This window comes from Delphinapterus leucas, chromosome 3, assembly GCF_059928025.1.
Source record: "Delphinapterus leucas isolate spDelLeu-1000000601 "Yukka" chromosome 3, BTC_Dleu_Yukka2, whole genome shotgun sequence".
Classification (NCBI taxonomy): domain Eukaryota; kingdom Metazoa; phylum Chordata; class Mammalia; order Artiodactyla; family Monodontidae; genus Delphinapterus; species Delphinapterus leucas.
This window is the reverse complement of record NC_143131.1, coordinates 161,310,383-161,327,827: the sequence shown is the minus strand read 5'-3', so window position 1 is coordinate 161,327,827 and position 17,445 is coordinate 161,310,383. Positions and strand designations below refer to the sequence as shown.

At 51.4% G+C, this 17,445-nt stretch overlaps 2 protein-coding genes across 2 annotated transcripts in view; both read right to left on the bottom strand.

The window, feature by feature from the left end:
- LOC149749883 (obscurin-like) overlaps positions 1 to 9,458 on the bottom strand; it is a 41,611-nt gene extending 32,153 nt beyond the window's left edge. The window contains exons 1-2 of the mRNA XM_089908605.1: positions 9,233 to 9,458; positions 8,260 to 8,535 (exon numbers count right to left, since the gene is read on the bottom strand). Coding sequence (XP_089764731.1) covers positions 8,260 to 8,535; positions 9,233 to 9,458 — 502 coding nt within the window. The remainder of the gene's footprint in view (positions 1 to 8,259; positions 8,536 to 9,232) is intronic.
- An 873-nt stretch (positions 9,459 to 10,331) lies between these two features.
- LOC149749882 (obscurin-like) lies at positions 10,332 to 16,492 on the bottom strand. The gene is made up of 5 exons (XM_089908604.1): positions 14,484 to 16,492; positions 13,185 to 13,454; positions 12,676 to 13,044; positions 11,623 to 11,931; positions 10,332 to 11,153 (listed from the first exon to the last, which is right to left on the bottom strand). Exons 1-5 carry the CDS (start codon positions 15,760 to 15,762, stop codon positions 10,426 to 10,428), a joined length of 2,955 nt encoding a protein of 984 aa, XP_089764730.1. The 5' UTR covers positions 15,763 to 16,492; the 3' UTR covers positions 10,332 to 10,425.
- Positions 16,493 to 17,445: the final 953 nt, after the last annotated feature.

Genomic DNA, 17,445 nt, shown 5'->3' with positions numbered 1-17,445 from the left:
AGAAACCACACTCTATGGTTGAGGAAAGACAAAACTCCACAGACTCAAAATGCTCTGCAACCCTAACCAGGATGAATACAAAGAAAATCACACCTAGGTTCATCAATGTAAACTGCTGAAAATCAAAATCAAAAACAATACCTTAAAAACAACAGGAAAAGAAAAAAATGACCCTTGAGGGAACATAATATATATGACAGTAGATATTCCAAAAAAATACATGGAATCTGGAAGACAGTGGAATAGTCTCTTTAAAAAATTTTTTTAAATATGGGCAGGGGATTGTTAAACTGTAATTTGATAACCAGAAAAAATAGCCCTCAGAATATTGGGCCTAAATCCTGGCTCTGTAATTCTCTGGCTATGTGAACTTTGGCAAGTTATGGAATTTCCTTGTGCCTTATCTTAAAATGGGAATAATCAGAATTCCTCTTCCTGAGGTGGTTGTGAAGTTTAGACAAGTAAAAAGACAAGAAGCACTTCATAAAATCTGGCCCTTGGCATGTAATTAATACCCGCTAGCTGCTATGTGGTAAGTTTTGTGAGAAAACACACTTTTAGGTGGCATGACCACACACCCCTACTCCCTAATAATTAAGCTGAGGAACATAAGAAGGACCTCAAGGAACCCACCTGTGATGCTGAGGTGGAAGGAGATCTTTCAGCCCCTGGCCTCTCAGCTGTATTCACCCAGCATCTACCTTGCCTACCTGATGCGCCACCAGCCTCGGGGTGCAGCCCTTCCTTGGCCTCCACACACACTTTTGAGCTTGAACTCAGTTTCTTTCCCTCCTTGAACCATATCACCTCTGTCTGGGCCAGGGCTACCTCACAGCTTAGCATGGTGTTCACCCCCACCTCAGCCTGTACTTCCCTGCATGCTGGATGCTCCTTGGCAAATATCAGTGTGGCCTCTGGGGACAGGGAGGAAGACGAGACAATCAAATTTCTAGAATTGGATGAGGGCCCACCTTCTGGATCTCAAAACCATGATGCCTTGGCCACAAGCCAGTCCTATTCCTAGCTTTCTCAACACAGAGAACTTCACACTCAGAAGATGTACAAAGAAGGGAACAGGTTAGTTCTCAGAATCTGAAGGCTCCCAGTTCAATAATTTTCACACTGGTATATGTTACAGTTCAGGCTCTGGCATCTACTTAGCACCTGTGATCTCATAATTACCCTAACAAAGAGAGGCATAATTTGTGGCTGGCATATCACAGCATTGGTATTTTCAGGGAGAATTTCTTATACCATGTCACCAAGAACAGGCAATACCCCTGAGTCACAGGAACATTAATATGTTAATGCAGTCTACAACTTCTAGCAGGCCAGTCACCATTAGTGTAATCAAATCCTTGGCCTTGGGAATCAGATGTTGCTTTTTATTAACTTACTCTATTTGCTTGACATCACATTACTCTACAACAGAGGTCCCCAATCCCCGGGTCACAAACCAGTACCAGTCCACAGTCTGTTAGGAGCTGGGCCTCACAGCAGGAAGTGAGCAGTGGGTGAGCAAGCACAGCATCATCTGCTGCTCCCCGTTGCTCCCCATTGCTCCCCATCACTCACATTACCACCTGAACCATCCCCCCATTGCTTGCATTACCGCCTGAACCATCACTTGCATTACCACCTGAACCATCCCCCATAGCTCGCATTACCGCTTGAACCATCCCCCCTCCCTGGTCCGTGGAAAAATTATCTTCCACAGAACTGGTCCCTGGTGCAAAAAAGGTAGGGAACCGTGGTCTAGAACCCATTCTACTACTCTAGACTTGATTTTCTTCTTTATAAAGTATATTCATTGGTAATTCTTTCAGTGAGATTTTATGAATGATAAATTCTCTCCATTTACTCTCTGAAAATGTCTGTATTTCACTTAACTTTTGAATGATAGTTTAGCTGGATACAGAATTCTAGATCAACAGTTATTTTCCCTCAGTGCTTTGGAGACTATACCATCTTTTCTGTGCTCTTCATTGCTGCTGAAAAATCTACAGGAAGAATAACTATCATCCCATTGATCTTTTTTCCCTTTGGAGGTTAAGATCTCCTCTTGGTTTTTGGCCTTCTGGAATTCACTAGCTGTGACTTTCTTTTTTTTTTTTTACAATTCCCATTATTTCTTATGAATCTTGAAGTTTAGGATTCATGTCTTTTACCATTTCTTAAATTTCTCCACATTATTTCTTTCATTATTTCATCTTCCTCATTATCTCTAGTCTCTCCTAGAAGTCCTTTTAGACATACGTGTGGCCTTCTACTTCTCTTCTCTATGTCTGTCATTATCTCTTATTTTTTACCTCTTTGTGATTCATCCTGAGTAATTTTCTCAGATCTATCTTCCAATTCAATAATTCTATCTTCAGCTATGTCTAATTTGCTGTTTATCCCTCCACTGAATTGTTATTACAAAAGTTGTGTCTCTTATTCAAGAAGTTTCATTTGGTTCTTTAAATCTGCCTGTTCTTTTTCCTAGTATTTCACCTTTTCTTACATTTTCTAGTCTTCCATACATATCTTTAATCATTTTAAGTAGACTTATTTGACATACTCTTTCAGATTGTTTTTCTATCATCTGAAGTTCCTGAGTGGAACTTCTGATCTTCTAATATTGCTCTTGTTTGTAAGTTCCAACTCTCATTTATATTGGATCATTCTTCTGGTGCTTAGATAATTCCTTTTATTTCTTATATGACTTAAAATACAAATGCATAAACAATAATTATAAAACTATAAAGTTAACGGACACACTATGTATGAAGACATAACTTGTGACATTAACAACATTCAGCTTGGGGCACAACCTGTAAAGAAGCAGAGTTTTTCTATTGAAACTAAGATGATATAATTTCAAACTTGATTATTACAAAGTTAGATGTTAATGACCATCCCCAGGGTAATCACTAAGAAAAAATGAATGTACATATACATAAAGAAATGAGAAAGTAACAAAAATGGCACACTAGAAAAAATAAATTAATCATAAATGACAATAATGGAGAAAATAATGGCAAAAATATATGACATATAAGAAACAAAGAGTAAAATAGCAGAAGGAAATACTTCCTTATAAGAATTAACTTAATACAAAATGAATTTTTAAAATGCTGTCTACAGGAGATTCACTTTAGATCCAAAGATACAAATAGGTTGAAAGTGAAAAGATACTCCATACAAATAGCAATCAATAGAGACCTGAGGTGGCTATACTGTCAAACAAAAGGAAAAAAACATTACAAGACATTATATTTAATATATACAGATATAGATTAAGGATGTTATATATTGATTAAAAGGGTCAATTCATCAAGAAGATATCACAACTACAAACATAAGCACAACTAACAGGAGAGCTCCAAAATATATGAAACGAAAACTAAAAATTAAAGGGAGAAATAGACAGTTCTCCAAGAATAGTCAGAGACTTCAGTACCCTACTTTCAATAAGGAAACCAGACAGATCAATAAGGAAATAGGACATGAATAACACTATACAAGAAACTAGACCTAACTGACTTACAGAGGACACTTCACCCAACACCAACAGAAGACACATTTTACTCAAGCACATATGGAACATCCTCTAACACAGACCACATGTTAGGCCATAAAACAAGTCTCAATAAATCTAAAAAGACTGAAAGCATACAAAGAATCTTTTTGACTATGATGGAATGAAACTAGACAGCAATACTAGAAGGAAAACTGGAAAATTCCAAAGTATGTCAAAATTAAACAACACACTCAAAGGAGAATTACAAGGAAAATTAGAAAATATTTTGAGATAAATGAAAATGAAAACACAGCATACCAAAACTTATGAGGTGCAGTGAAAGCAGTGCTCAGTTTCCTGCCATACATAGCTATAAGTTATAGGCCTATTTTAAAAAGAAGATCACAAATCAATAACCTAACTTCATACCTTAAGAAACGAGAAAAAGATTAAGTTAGACCCAAACTTAGAACAATGAAGAAAATAAAGATTAGAGCATAGATAAGTGAAATGGAGAACACAAAAGCAATAGAAAGAATCAAGGAAACCAAAAGGTGGTTCTTTGAAAAGATCAACAAACTTGACGAAATATTAGCTAGACTGACCAAGAAAAAAGATAGAAGACTCAAATTATTAAAATCAGGAAAAAAAAAACTGGGGACATCAATAAAGACCTTACCAAAAAAAAAAAAAGGATTAAAAGAGAATACTATGAACAACTGCACACCAACTAGATAACTAGATGAAATGGAGAAATTCCTAGAAACACATAAACTATCAAAACTAACACACGAATAAATGGAAAAACATCTGAATAGACCTATAACAAGTAAAGAGATTTAATCAGTAATCAAAAACAAAATGAGAGGCATCCAGACTGGAAATGAAGTAAAACTACCTGCAGATGACATGATTTGTATATAGAAAATCCTAAGGCATCCACAAAAGAACTAATAGAGTGAATAAATGAATTCGGAGAAGCTGCAGGATATTAGACCAATATACAAAAATCAATTCTATTTCCATACATTAGTAATGAACAATTTTAAAATGAAATTAACAAAATTCCATTTACAGTAGCATCAAAAAGAATAAAATACTTAGCAACAAACTTAACAAAATAAGCACAATTCCTGCACACTAAAAACTATAAAACATAATTGAAAGAAATTTAAAAGACCAAAATAAATAGAAAGTCATCTCATATTGTGGATTAGGAGACTAAGACTGTTAAGATGGCAAAGAGGACTTCCCTGGTGGTCCAGTGGTTAAGACTCTGCACTTCCACCACAGGAGGCACGGGTGTGATCCCTGGTCAAGGAACTAAGATCCCACATGTCACATGGTGCAGCCAAAAAAATAAAATTAAAAAAGAAATCTGGGGCTTCCCTGGTGGCGCAGTGGTTGAGAGTCCGCCTGCCGATGCAGGGGACGTGGGTTCCTGCCCCGGTCTGGGAGGATCCCACATGCCTCGGAGTGGCTGGGCCCGTGAGCCATGGCCGCTGAGCCTGCGCCTCCGGAGCCTGTGCTCCGCAACGGGAGGGAGGGGCCACAACAGTGAGAGGCCCGCGTACTGAAAAAAAAAAAAAAGAAATCTGATACCAGTCATTTGGGTACATCCCTGGTGGTGCAGTGGTTAAGAATCTGCCTGCCAGTGCAGGGGACATGGGTTCAATCCCTGGTCCGAGAAGATCCCACTTCAGCACCACAACTACTGAAGCCTGCATGCCTACAGCCCGTGCTCCGCAACAAGAGAAGCCACTGCAATGAGAAGCCTGCGCACCCCAACGAAGGGTAGCCCCTGTTCACCACAACTAGAGAATGCCCACGTGCAGCAACAAAAACCCAATGCAGCCAAAAATAAATAAATAAAATTTTAAAATAAAATAAAAAGATGGCAATATTCCCCAAATTGACCTACACATTTTGATGCAATCCCAATCAAAATACCAGCTGCCTTTTTTGCAAAACTTAAAAAGATGATCCTAAAATTCATGTGGAAATGCAAGGGACCTCAAATAGCCAAATCAATGTTGAAAAAAAAGTTAAAGAATTCACATTCCCAATTTCAAAACATACCACAAAGCTACAATAATCAAGACTGTGGTAGACATATATATCAATGGAATAAAATTGAGAGTCCAGAAGTAAATACTTAATTAATGGTTAATTGACTTTCAACAAGAATGCCAAAAAAATTCAATGGGGAATAATTCTTTTCAACAAATGGCGCTGGGACAACTGGATATCCAATGGAAAGGATGAAGTTGGACCCCTAACTCACACCATACACAAAAATTGTCACAAAATGGATCAAAGACCTAAATACAAGGGCTAAAACTGGAAAACTCTTAGAAGAAAACATAGGTGTCAATCTATTTGACCTTGGATTGGGCAACGATTTCTTAGATGTGACATCTAACACACAAGCAACCAAAGAAGATAAACTAGATTTCATCACAATTTTAAAACTTTTGTGCATCAAAGGGCACAATTAAGAAAGTGAATGGAAGAAACTATTTGCAAATCATATATCTGATAAGGCTATACTATACTATATATAGGATAAGGCTATACTATCCAGAATATATGAAGAACTCTTTCAACTGAGTAATAAAAAGATAAATAATTAAAAAACAAGCAAAGGATCTGAATAGACATTTCTCCAAAGAAGATACACAAATGGCCAAATACATATGAAAATATGCTCAACATCATTAGTCATCAGGGAAATACAAATCAAAACCACAATAAGATACCACCTCACATCCACCAGGATGGCTATAATCTGGTGGTTCCAGGCATCCCGGGGTTTGTGACTGAATCACCCCAATCTCTGCCTCCATTGTCATTGGCCATGTCCCCGTGTATCTGTATCGCGAATATCCCTCTTCTTTCTCTCAAAGGACACCTGTCATTGGAGTCAGGGCCCACCCTAATCCAGGGTCATCTCATCTTGTGATCCTTTCCTTGATGTTGTCTGCAGAGACCCCATTTCCAGTTAAGGCCACATTCTGAGTTTCCAGACAGACTTCAGGGGGACACAACACTGACGACTTGCCTAAGGTCACCTGTCTCTTAAGAGGCAGGAGTGAGGTCTGACCATGTTCACTCTGATCCCTCCACAGCCTGCCTCGAAGTCAGTGTCCAAAACCAGGGCACAGCCACCCTGATGTGGGCATGGGCCAGTGCCGCAGGACAGATCCCTCAGCAGAACCAGGCCAGCCACACCACCAGATGCCCACCTCTACCACCCTCAATGTTCCACTGCTGAAGCTGGAAGATTAGGACTCACTTTCCCAGGTGTCTGAGCAAGGCATGGCCGTCGGACCCACACAGTACTAGGAAGCATAGGGAAAATCTGCTGTGGGCTCCTCAGAGAGCATCTGTTCTCTGAATAGAAGAAAGAGCAGGTGACACCCTGTGCTAGGTAGGACTGCCTCAAGATCCGTGCACCACCGTATGCACGCACCTTCTCCAAGCTATTCCACCAAACACTAATCCAGGCGCTGCTGTGAAGGGATTCTGCAGAAGGAATGTAGGTCCCAGATCAGTTGACTATGAGTTCATTAACAAGGAGATTATCCTGGTTGGGCCTGACCTAATCAGGTGAGACCTTAGACGGGAGGGGGTTCTTCCTGGCCAAAGAGATTTGGAGCATAAGAGGGAATGGACATGAGGGGCCATGTGGCAAAGGACCTAAGGGCAGCCCCTGGCTGCCAGCCAGCCAGGAAATAGCCTTAGACCCAGAACCACAAGGAAATGAATTCTGCCAGCAACTTGGATGAGCTTGGAAAAGGACCCTGAGAGAACTCAGCCAGATGGCATATGGATTCCAGCCCTTGAGACCCTGAAAAGAGAATCTAGAATCCACATCTTGAATTCTGATCTATAGAACTGTGAACTAACAGATGGGCATTATTTTAAGCCACTGAGTTTGTGATAATTTACTGCACAGCAGTGAAGAGGAAAAAAACAAACACACACACAATCCTTACATGTTCTTCCCACCTTGAACATGATGGCTAGAGCTAGGGAAGCCATCTTGTGACCGTGAGGCAATAAGCTTTAGAAAGATCTTTATCTTATGCTCAAGAAAGCAAAGATCTAGACAGATAGAGCCTGTGTCCTTGTGGTAGATTGTTAGAAATTGTCCCCAATTAACCAGGGGACTCCTCATCAACAGTGAGGTCTACTTCTCCAACTCCTTGGAACTAGGCTGGCCTTATGTCTGGCTTTGTGCAATAAAACACACAAAATGTAATATTCTGGGACTGGTGAAAACAAATCTTAACAAACCCAGTAGCATCTCCTAATCCCTAAAGGGAACCCAGCCAGAATATGAAGGAGCTCAGGCTACCCACATGGAGAAAGAGGCCTTGAGAATGAGATGTCACAAGGAGAGCATAGCCCCGGAGGAGAGAACAGCATGGTCCCAGACAGGAATGGGCCCAGACAACATCACTAGAAGAGAGAGGCCTGTCATCACAGCCAGCCCCCTGACTGGGACATCAGACACACAAATGAGGCCAGACTGGATCCTCCTGTCCCAGTCAACACCAGGTGGAGCAGAGATGAGCCACCCATGCTGAGCACTGCTTGAATTCCTGCCCACAGACTGTTCCATTGGGCCACTAAGTTCTGGGGTTATTTGTATAACTGATTCGGGCCTGATGAGTCAGCTGAGCACTGCCGTCACCCGCACTGAAAACAGGCCTGGTTCCTCCAGGCCCGTTCCTATGAAATGGTCAACTAACCTGTGACACCCCAGGCGGAAGGAGACCTTCTGCCCCTGGCCTCACAGCTGTACTCCCCAGCATCCCTATTCCCCACCTGCTGCACCACCAGCTGCCGGGTGCAGCCCTTGGCCTCCATGCACACTTTTGAGCTCACACTCAGCTTCTTCCCATCCTTGTACCATGTCACCTCCATCTGGGCCTGGGCCACCTCACAGCTCAGTGTGGCACTGGCCCCCACCTCGGCCTGTACCTCCCTGAGTGCTGGCTGCTCCTTGGCAAACATCGCCGAGGACTCTGGCAACAGGGAAGGATACACAGCAGAGGCTCTGCCAAGGTGAGGTTTCCCAAGTCCTGGAGCCATGACAGAGCTTTGCTCTAGACCCCAGGCAGCCTCGGATCCCACCCCCCATGAGGCTCCTTTGTGATGAGGTGCTGCACATGGAACCCTCCATGGGCACAGATGGTCCAGGTACCCCAACCCCTCCTGGGTGTGATGGAAAGCAGCCTCAGAGCTCCATGATGGGCAGCCCAGCCCCAGTGCCTGTGCTCAGATGGAAGGAGGCATGGGCGGCATGGCAGAGACCCTTCTGAGGGCCAAGATGGGGCAGAACTGGACTTGGAAAATCTGCCAAGAGACCTCAATGGCTTCTAGAAAGAGCCAGGGCCTCAGATTCACCAAGATCCAAATCTGACCTTCCAAGGACACTTCCAGCACTTTCTAGGTCTGCTCTGCCTCATTTCCTCATCTTTAAAAAGAGGACAAGGGCTTTAAATTTCCTTCTTATCTTTTATTTTCCAGGCCTGCATTCTTCACCTATATATATTAGTTTCATGGGTCGTTTCTTCACCCAAATTCAGAAGTAACTGCCCCTATCCCCAAGTATTCTCAGAAGAAATGAAGGGAGAGACAGCTTGGCCTTGCAAGTGCTGCACAGCTGGATGCAGCCAGACCTGCTCCCCACACACCAAGCCTGGGAGGCAGTGCACTAACCACAGACACGCGACCGGAAGTCCACAGAGTCCTCGCCCACTTGGCACAAGTAGGTGCCCTCATCCTGCATGGTGACTGAGGTAGCCACCAGCCGGTGCTGTGTGCCCATGTCCTCCTGTGAGAAGTACTGGCAGGAGTGACCAAGCTCCACCCCATCCTTGTACCAGTGTACACACATGTGGGCCTCTGAAGTTTGGTATTCAAAGTGGGCTGAGCCCCTAGCCATGGCGTCTACACAGCCACCAGCCATGTCCTTGTGCAAAAAAGGATGTAAGGCCTACAAGGGCACATGGGCAGGTCAGGGGGCTGACAGAGCCCTAACCACACACGTGCCCAGGCAGCTAGCAGAGGAAGGTGCTCAGGGCTTCAGGATCATGGGAGACACTGGCCCTCGCCCAAACCTAGGCCGCTTCAGAGACAGGGCCAGCCTCAGCTGCTGACTTTCAACCACCCAAGTGCCACCCACTCATAGGAAGCTCCTCCCCTACTGAGCAGAGTGTCTGACCCCTACCCTCCCAACGGGGTTGGCAGGGTCCCTGGTTCCCCACCCTACCCTCAGGGGGTCACCTGAGCCTGCCCGACCCCCTACCCTCGTCACAAGGTCAGCAGAGCTGCCCAGACTCCTGCCCTCCCCACATGGTCACCTGACTCCATCCCACCCCCCCACTGTCTCCATAGCATGGGTTGAGCACCCCACACACACCCCTGCCCTCCCCACAGGGTCACCTGAGCCTATCTGACTCCCCACCCTCCTCAGGGAGTTGACAGAGCCCCTGATCCCCCACCGTCCCCACGGGGACAGAGAACAGCGGCTCCTGCTACCCAGGTCCCCCAGAGCCTATCCAGAGCTGGGGGACAGAATGCGCGGCCCTGGCCACGGTGGCGGCCCAGGGAGGACATGAACACACACACACTGGTGTCACCTTGCACCAACAGTTGGTAGGTGATGCGGTCCCCGTGGCTGACACACTCATACAGGCCTGCGTCTTCTTGCTTCACGTCCCGCACTAGCAGTGCCCGCTGCCCGGCTGACGCCTGCACCTCATACTTGGGGCCTGGAGACAGTGCGTGTCCGTCCTTGAGCCACGTCACAGCTGCAGCCTGGTCCGATAACTCGGCCAGGAGCTGGGCCTCCTCGTGCAGCCGGGCCAGCACCTCCCGTGCTGCCACTGCTGCTGCCGGACCCTTGGTCGTCAGCCCCAGGGCTGCTGGAAGTCACAGACAGGTGGAAAAAGGGGGTGTGGGTGAAGGGGGAAGTGGACAGGGGGAAGTGGAACGAGGCAGAGTGAGCAGAGGGGGAAGAGCCAGATATGGTGGAGGGGAGTCAGAGAGGCAAGAAAGGCAGAGACAGGACAAGAAGTGGCATAGAAGGAATCAACAAAGAGGGAGGAGGGGAGAAGGGGAAGGGAAGGGGGGCATACAGACAGAGAATTGAAGCTTGGCGCCATCGGGGACACTTTAGCCCCTCTTCCACTCACACCCGGTGACCTTGCACACCCCACCACCTGGCCCCACTTCATCCAGCAGCCCGCCTGCCCCAGGAGCAATGACAGATCTTCCGAGCCCTGAGACCCCAGGGACCCCATCCCGCCCCCACTCCTGGAGGAAATGGGGCTCAGAGGGGCCCCAGGGTCATGGGGTGGGGTCCCCCTACCTCGGACCTCCATGCGGATGCTGCTCTCGATACCATTGGCCACGAACTTGAGCTCAGCCCCGTGCAGGCTGACAGGCACCAAGCGAATGGTGAGAGTGTGCCGGGTGCCATCACAGTGTATCACATACACACTGCTGGCCTTCAGGGCCTGCCCGTCCAGGAACCACTCCCCTGCTGAGGCCGTAGTGAGGTCTACAGAGAAGGTCACCTCGCCGCCTTCCACTGCCTCTACCGCCTTCAGAGGTGTTTTCACAGCCAGCTGCGGGGCTGTGGGATGGGGGCTTCAGGAAGGAGCTGGGCCCCTGCCCTCCTCTCCTCCAATGCCTGGGCCCAAATAACCCCTGCTCTAGGAAGTCCACTGGACAAGCGCATGGAGACCACGAGCAAAAGTCAGATGCAGGGTGGAGTGAGGACAAGTTACAGCCACCCGAGATCCCCTTCAGATCCCACAAACCCAGTGTGGCAGGGCAGCTGTGTAGCCCAGTGCCCGGGGGCTGTTGGATACAGATAGGTTCCTGTGGGGCTTGAGTCCTGTCTTTGGGTCCCCTGGCCTTCCCACAAAAAAGTCTTCAATAGCATCAGGACCCTGGGCCCACCCCACTGCCGTAAAGAGGACCCATGAGTCACTCTGGCCTCTCCAAGGCTGGGCCACACTCTGGGTCTGGGTGATTCAGGGGCAGATGGCCCCACAGGTTGTTACCAGGGTGCTGGGGAGAACAGAACCTTCCACACTTACCCAGGTGTACAGTTCCCGGGAACTCGAGGTAGGGGCTGTGGCCAAAGCTGTTCACAGCTGACACCCTGAACTGGAATTCCCCCTCCTCGGCCACACCAGCCACAGTCAGCTCAGGCATAGCCACCCACTCGTCTTCATGGCACCGGCTCCAGGGGTAGGTGCCCACTCTCTTCTTTTCCACCAGGTAGCCATCGATAGCAACAGGGCGGTCCCCATGGGGTGGTGGTGACCAGCCAAGGGTCACGGAGCTCTCTGTCCTGGCCTTCACCACAGGGGCCTCAGGAGCACGCAGGAGCGGCCTTCTGGGGGCTGAGCAGAGCACGGGCCCATGTCAACAACTGGGAACCCCCTCCCCAAGCCCTGGCTCCAAGGTCACAGTAGGATAAAGGGGTTGTCACAGAATTCCCAGCCCTCCCCAGGGGCACTGCCCTGGTGGTCTGAAATGGCCTCAGCCTCATGGGGACTGCCAGCCCAAGAGGACATTGTGAGCCCATAACCCCAGTCTCAGCTCTGTGGCCATTTCTCTGTTTGCAGTGGAAAGAGTGCCCGGGCTTCAGGGGCCACCCTGAGCTGTCCACGTGGTCTGGAAAGGAACTCTTTCCAGTCCTCAGCCTTGACTCCATTGGGGTCTTGGGCTGGATGATGGTTGAGGCAAGGCACAATGACCCTTCCAAGGGTGCTGAGACCCACGTGCAGGGTCCCTATCCCCAGCCAAGGGATGACCCTGGGGGAGCCAATCTCAACACCAAAGGCCACAGAAAGAGGACACACCCACAATGTCACCCCCTACACACCGTGCTTCTAGAACAACCTACACTTTCCAATCTGGTTCACAGGGTGGGGGGCCACCAGGACTCCTACTTTGCAGATGCCTAGTGTGACCACAGTGGAGGAGGGTGTCAAACAAACCATGAGCCCCAGAGAACCAGAGCTACAACCTAGGCATTCCCTGCCCTGCACGGCGCTCCCCGCAACAGGCGACAACTCAGAGCAGGGCCCAGTGGACTGTGGGCAGTGTACCCTCTGTGTGACAGGTACTCCCTAGGCCCTTACCTGACACGCAGAACTGGGTGGACGTCCGGCAGCCCCCAGCCACAAAGGCCACCTCACCGGCATCATCCAGGCTGCACTGGGAGACGGTCAGCGTGTGGCACGTGCCTTCGGCAGTAATGGCCACTCGGCCCCCGGCCACCACCTCCTTCTGGTTCCACAGCCAGTGGATGGGGCCCTCTGGCTTGGCCAGCTCCACACAAAACACGGCCGTGTCTCCCACTCGCCCAGCTGTCTTCCTCGGGAGCTTTCGAAGGAGGTTGCCTGGGGTGGGCAGAGAAGCAGTGGGGAAGGGGAGGGGGAAAGGCTGCAGCTGGTCAGAGAGACCCCTGTAGGCCTGTCCCACCCCTACCTCCTTCCCGCCCCTGTCCCCTGAGTGCCCACCCCACCCCTCCCTGACACACCCCTCGTGCCAGGGTCCTGCCCGCCCCACCCGCCCACTACCTACGCCGCTTGCCCAGATCCTGTGAGACCCAGACCCTGCCCAGTCTCTGGGCCCCCTGCCCACCCACCTTGCACCGCCAGCTCGGCCACCGTGCGACTGCCCTCTGCCGTCTCGCAGATGTACACAGCATCGTCATCGGAGGTGACGTTGAGCACGGTCAGCCGGCGCTCAGCGCCTGCCTCCTCGATGAGGTACTTGGCACCGGCCCACAGCCGCGTCTCCTCCTTATACCACGCAGTCTCCATGGGCGGCTGCGGCACCTCACACTGGAACGTGGCCGACGCTTTCTCTGGCACCTCCAGGTCCTGCAGCCGCTTTCTGAAGGGCACCTTGGGCTCTGCGGAAAAAGAGCTCAGGTGAGTGGGGCGCGGAGAGGGAAGAGGGGCAGGCAGGAGGGGTGACGGAGGGGGCGGTCAGGGGGCGAGGAGGAGGGTGAGCGGAAGGAGGGGGGCAGGGTAAAGGGACGTGTAAGGCTGGGGTAGGGGCAGGGAGCCAGGACAGGGGTTGGAGGGGCTTTGGGGACAGAGGGTGGTGGGTGGGAGGGCAGAGGAGCTGTAAGGAGGGGACAGAGGGAGGTAGGGGTATAGAAAAGGAGGGAGGACAGAGGAGAGGGAAGAGAACTTAAAGGAAAGAGCCCCCCGCCCAAAATATAAGGAGACGTCTGGAAGAGAAAAGGAGAAATGAGGCAGGTGAAGCCACAGCAAGCAGCCCCACTGAGCAGGCCCCTAGGCTGGTCCTGGACAGGCAGGATGGGTTGGGTTCACACAGCAGTGAGGCCACTGGACAAGTACTGGCCTGCGGAATTGCTCAACTCCAGGAGCGCACTTCCGTGTGAAAAACGAGGAAACTGAGGCACACACACAAAGGTTGAAGCACCCTGCTGGAGATCCTACAGCTGGTAAAAAGTGGAGGTGGGACTCCAACCACTTCAAGAGGCTGGTCTTAGGAAACAAGAGTAAACAGCCCTCCAGCAAATTCTGATGGTGTTGCCTACAGCCAGCTGCCCCGGTGCCCTGGGGGAGCCCCCAGACCTGGACATGAGCCTGCAAACTGACCCAGAACCACCTTCAAGCTGCACCCTGGTGCAGCCCCAGCCTGAGGCCTCCGACAGCGCAAGGTTTGTCCTTGCTCCTGCCCTCCTTCCAGCTCTCCAGGGAGACCCCCTTAGCATCCTGTAGGAGGGGTGGAGAGCCTGGTCACCCTCAGCCTGGAGAGAGCAGGCTCAGCCACTGGGCACCCTGACCATCTCCCAGAGGGAGGGGGTGTTAGTGACAAAGCACTTTGTTGTATACTCGTGTTACTCTCACAAAGACAATGGAACAGAACAGCGAGAGCTGCCAAGACCTCCAACCACGGATTCCTCTACCAGACAGGCACAGGGTGGGGAGATGGCAGTAGCAGCCAACGCTGGAAGGAAAAGACAGGAGGCCTGGGGAGGAGCCTCTGCCTGTGCTCACTGCGCACAGTGACCTTGTGCCCGGCGCCAGGAGCTCACCTCGCACAACGACTAGCACGGAGCTGTAGGTCTGGCCCACGAGGTTGGACGCCGTGCAAGTATAGAGGCCACAGTCTGACTGCTTGCAGAAGAGGATCTTGAGCACGAAGTTCTCCTGCGCGTCCTCATACACCACATGTCGCCGGCCCTCGGCCACCAGCTGCCCATCCTTCTTCCACACTATCTCAGGCTTGGGCTCACCCGTCACGAAGCAGCTGAGGCGCGCGTGCTTGCCCTCAGTCACCGTGCAGGTGCGCGTGCAGGCGCTGGGCGGCGAGGCCGGGGCGCCCTCGGTGCGCATGGCCTCGCGCCGCAGCTGCAGGTGCGCCAGGAGCATGGCTGTGGAGGCCCCAGGCGGGCAGTTTGTGTCTGTTTCCTTGTCCACTGAAAGTCCGGCGGCGGCACTAGCGGCGCCCAGCGGGTTCTCCGCGTGCACCGTGTAAGTGCCGCTGTCGCGCGGCCGCGCAGCCAGGATGCGCAGCGCGCTCGCCTCGCCGCTCGCCTCCACGCGCACTCGGGGAGCGTCCAGCGCGCCCAGGCGCCGCCCATCCTTGGCCCAGCTCACAGACATCGGCGGCGAACCGCGCACACGGCAGCGGAAGGTGGCCTCGGCTCCCTCGCGCACGCGGATGGATGTGGGCCGCAGCAGAAAGTGGGGTGCCTGCTCAGCGCACGCTGCCTCGGCGTCCACCTGCAGGCCGACCGCCGCGAAGGCTTCGCCGATGGCGTTGCGCGCACGGCATACATACTGCCCGCTGTCACCCAGCGCCAGGTCCAAGATGGTGAGGCGGTACAGGTCGCCGTCCTGGGCCAGGCGGAAGCGAGTGCCCGCCTCCACCTGCTGCAGGTCCTTCTCCCAGCTGACCTGCGGCGTGGGGTTGCCCACGATCTGGCAGCTCAGCGTGGCGTCTTTGCCCACCGACACCACGAAGGCCTTGGGCTGGGTTAGGAAGCGAGGTGCACCGCTGAACGAGGAGTGATCCATGGTGGTGGGGGTGGGGGGAGGCGGGGGAATCTGCGAGTGGGGTGAGAGGGAAGGACAGAGTGGGGATGAGACCCTGCTGTGCTTAGAGCCCCCTGCCTTTTCCCCACGTGGCCACTTCACCTGTCCTGGAAAATCCAGCTTAATCCAGGGTAAAGCCCTCCACATGGCCCCTCTTCCCCATCCGGGTGCCGTCTCCCCTGACACATCCCATCCCTGCAGGTAGCATCACCAGATGGTATGGTGGTCCAGAAGTGTCGATTTTCCTCTTTCTGGACCCACCACCACCCCCCAAATAGGCTCTTTTTCATTGGCAGGAGCATCTCCTCCCTCTCGTCCCAGCGCCAGGCCTGCTGCCCCAACTCAAGGTCCAGCTGAGCACCTGTCCCAAAACACCACACCAGCACCAAGCTTGCCCTCCTCACTGTGCGGCATGTGCCACGCTGTACCTCATCACAAAGACCTTCCTTCCCTGTCCCACCTGGGCCACTCCACCTGCCAGTAGGTGTCCTGTCCCCTCCCCACACACTGTTGCTTCCTAGAGTCTGAAACTCCAACCTACCTAGTCTCCCCCAGTCACAGAGAGGCCACTCTCTGCACTCTGACAGGGCCTGGCTGTGGAAGCTCACAGTGACTGCCCACTACTGGCCTGTCCCCTCTCTCTAAGGTACACCAGAGGTCACAGCTTCTTCACCCCAGCAGACTCTCGTACGAGCCATCTGTTTGGCATGTCCGCTTTGTTCCCCATCCTCCCACCTCGGTGACTTCCCCCACCCAAGCGTTTGGGTTCCACTGCAGGCTGTGTGCACAGCTGCCTAGCCCTCCTCACTGGGCATTCCACAACAGAGAGCCCTCTACACAGGGCCTGTCCCGCCTGAAGCTGTCCTGGGCCGGGTCACATCTCACCTCTCCTGGGATCCCCCTCCTCTTCTGGACCCCTGAGGGGGTGTGCTCATCAATGAGCAAAAAATGGAAATCCTGCAGCTTGTGGGGTGGGGGCTTCTCCAGCACACAGGGCTGCCCACCCCTCCTCACCCTGAGTGCCTGCTTCCTTCCCCCAGGAATTGGAATGGGGAGGGTCAGGGGCAGTCAGTCTATGGTGTGTCTGTGGAGAACAATCAGAGAATCCCCCAGAAAGAGGCAAGGAGTTCCAGGCTGAGAATGGGCAGGCCGGCTAGCCAGGCCCAACTGGGGTTCCTGCAGGTAACGTAGTCACTCTGCAGATCTTAGCTGAGGCTCCACTGGCTGTGGCTCTGCCGACTGGACACCTTGCAGGGATGGGGCTGGCGCCATCAATGCCAAAGGCCCCAGGCTGACTCTGGCCTCTGCCCACTCCAGGTTGGGCACTGCTGGCCTCCAGCACAGGTGGGTGAGGTGAAACTGGGCCTTGCCTACACAGGGGCTTCTGTAAAGAGAGCCAACACAAATGGACCCCACTGGGCCCTGGGCTGTCCCCAAGTGCCTTAACTCTCTTCACCCCAAGAGCCGGGCCATCAGCATGGGCTGCCCACCATGGGACAAATGGGGCAACGTCCCGAGGCCCTCCAGCTCCCCATCCTGTGATTTAGGACCTAATCCCCTTAATCCCCTTCAAGGAGGTAAGCTGGGACCATCCTGCTGACTCACTGTGCAGTCAGCACCTCTGCCCCGCCCCCAGCTCCCCCATGGCCTGGCTGGGCTCTTGGCCTGGGAAGGACCTGGGCAGGTGGCCACCCGCCTCCATGGACACCCTCCTGGGCCTCAGCGTCCCTCTGTGGAAAGATTACTTTGACACCAGTTCCCCAGGGCCCTGAGTTCTGGGCTCTTCCCAGCACACCACCGCCTCCTGAATTACACAGTTGCTCTGTGGGT

Excerpts from the sequence above, each read along its gene's own strand:
- LOC149749882 (XM_089908604.1), bottom strand. The coding sequence starts at position 15,762 with ATGTGGAGGGCTTTACCCTGGATTAAGCTGGATTTTCCAGGACAGGTG. Across the intron at positions 13,455-14,483 it reads CCCCACCCTGTGCCTGTCTG|AGCCCAAGGTGCCCTTCAGA; the intron begins GTAGAGGAATCC and ends CTTTTTCCGCAG. Across the intron at positions 13,045-13,184 it reads GGCCGAGCTGGCGGTGCAAG|GGGACAGGGGCGGGAAGGAG; the intron begins GTGGGTGGGCAG and ends GTGGGCACTCAG.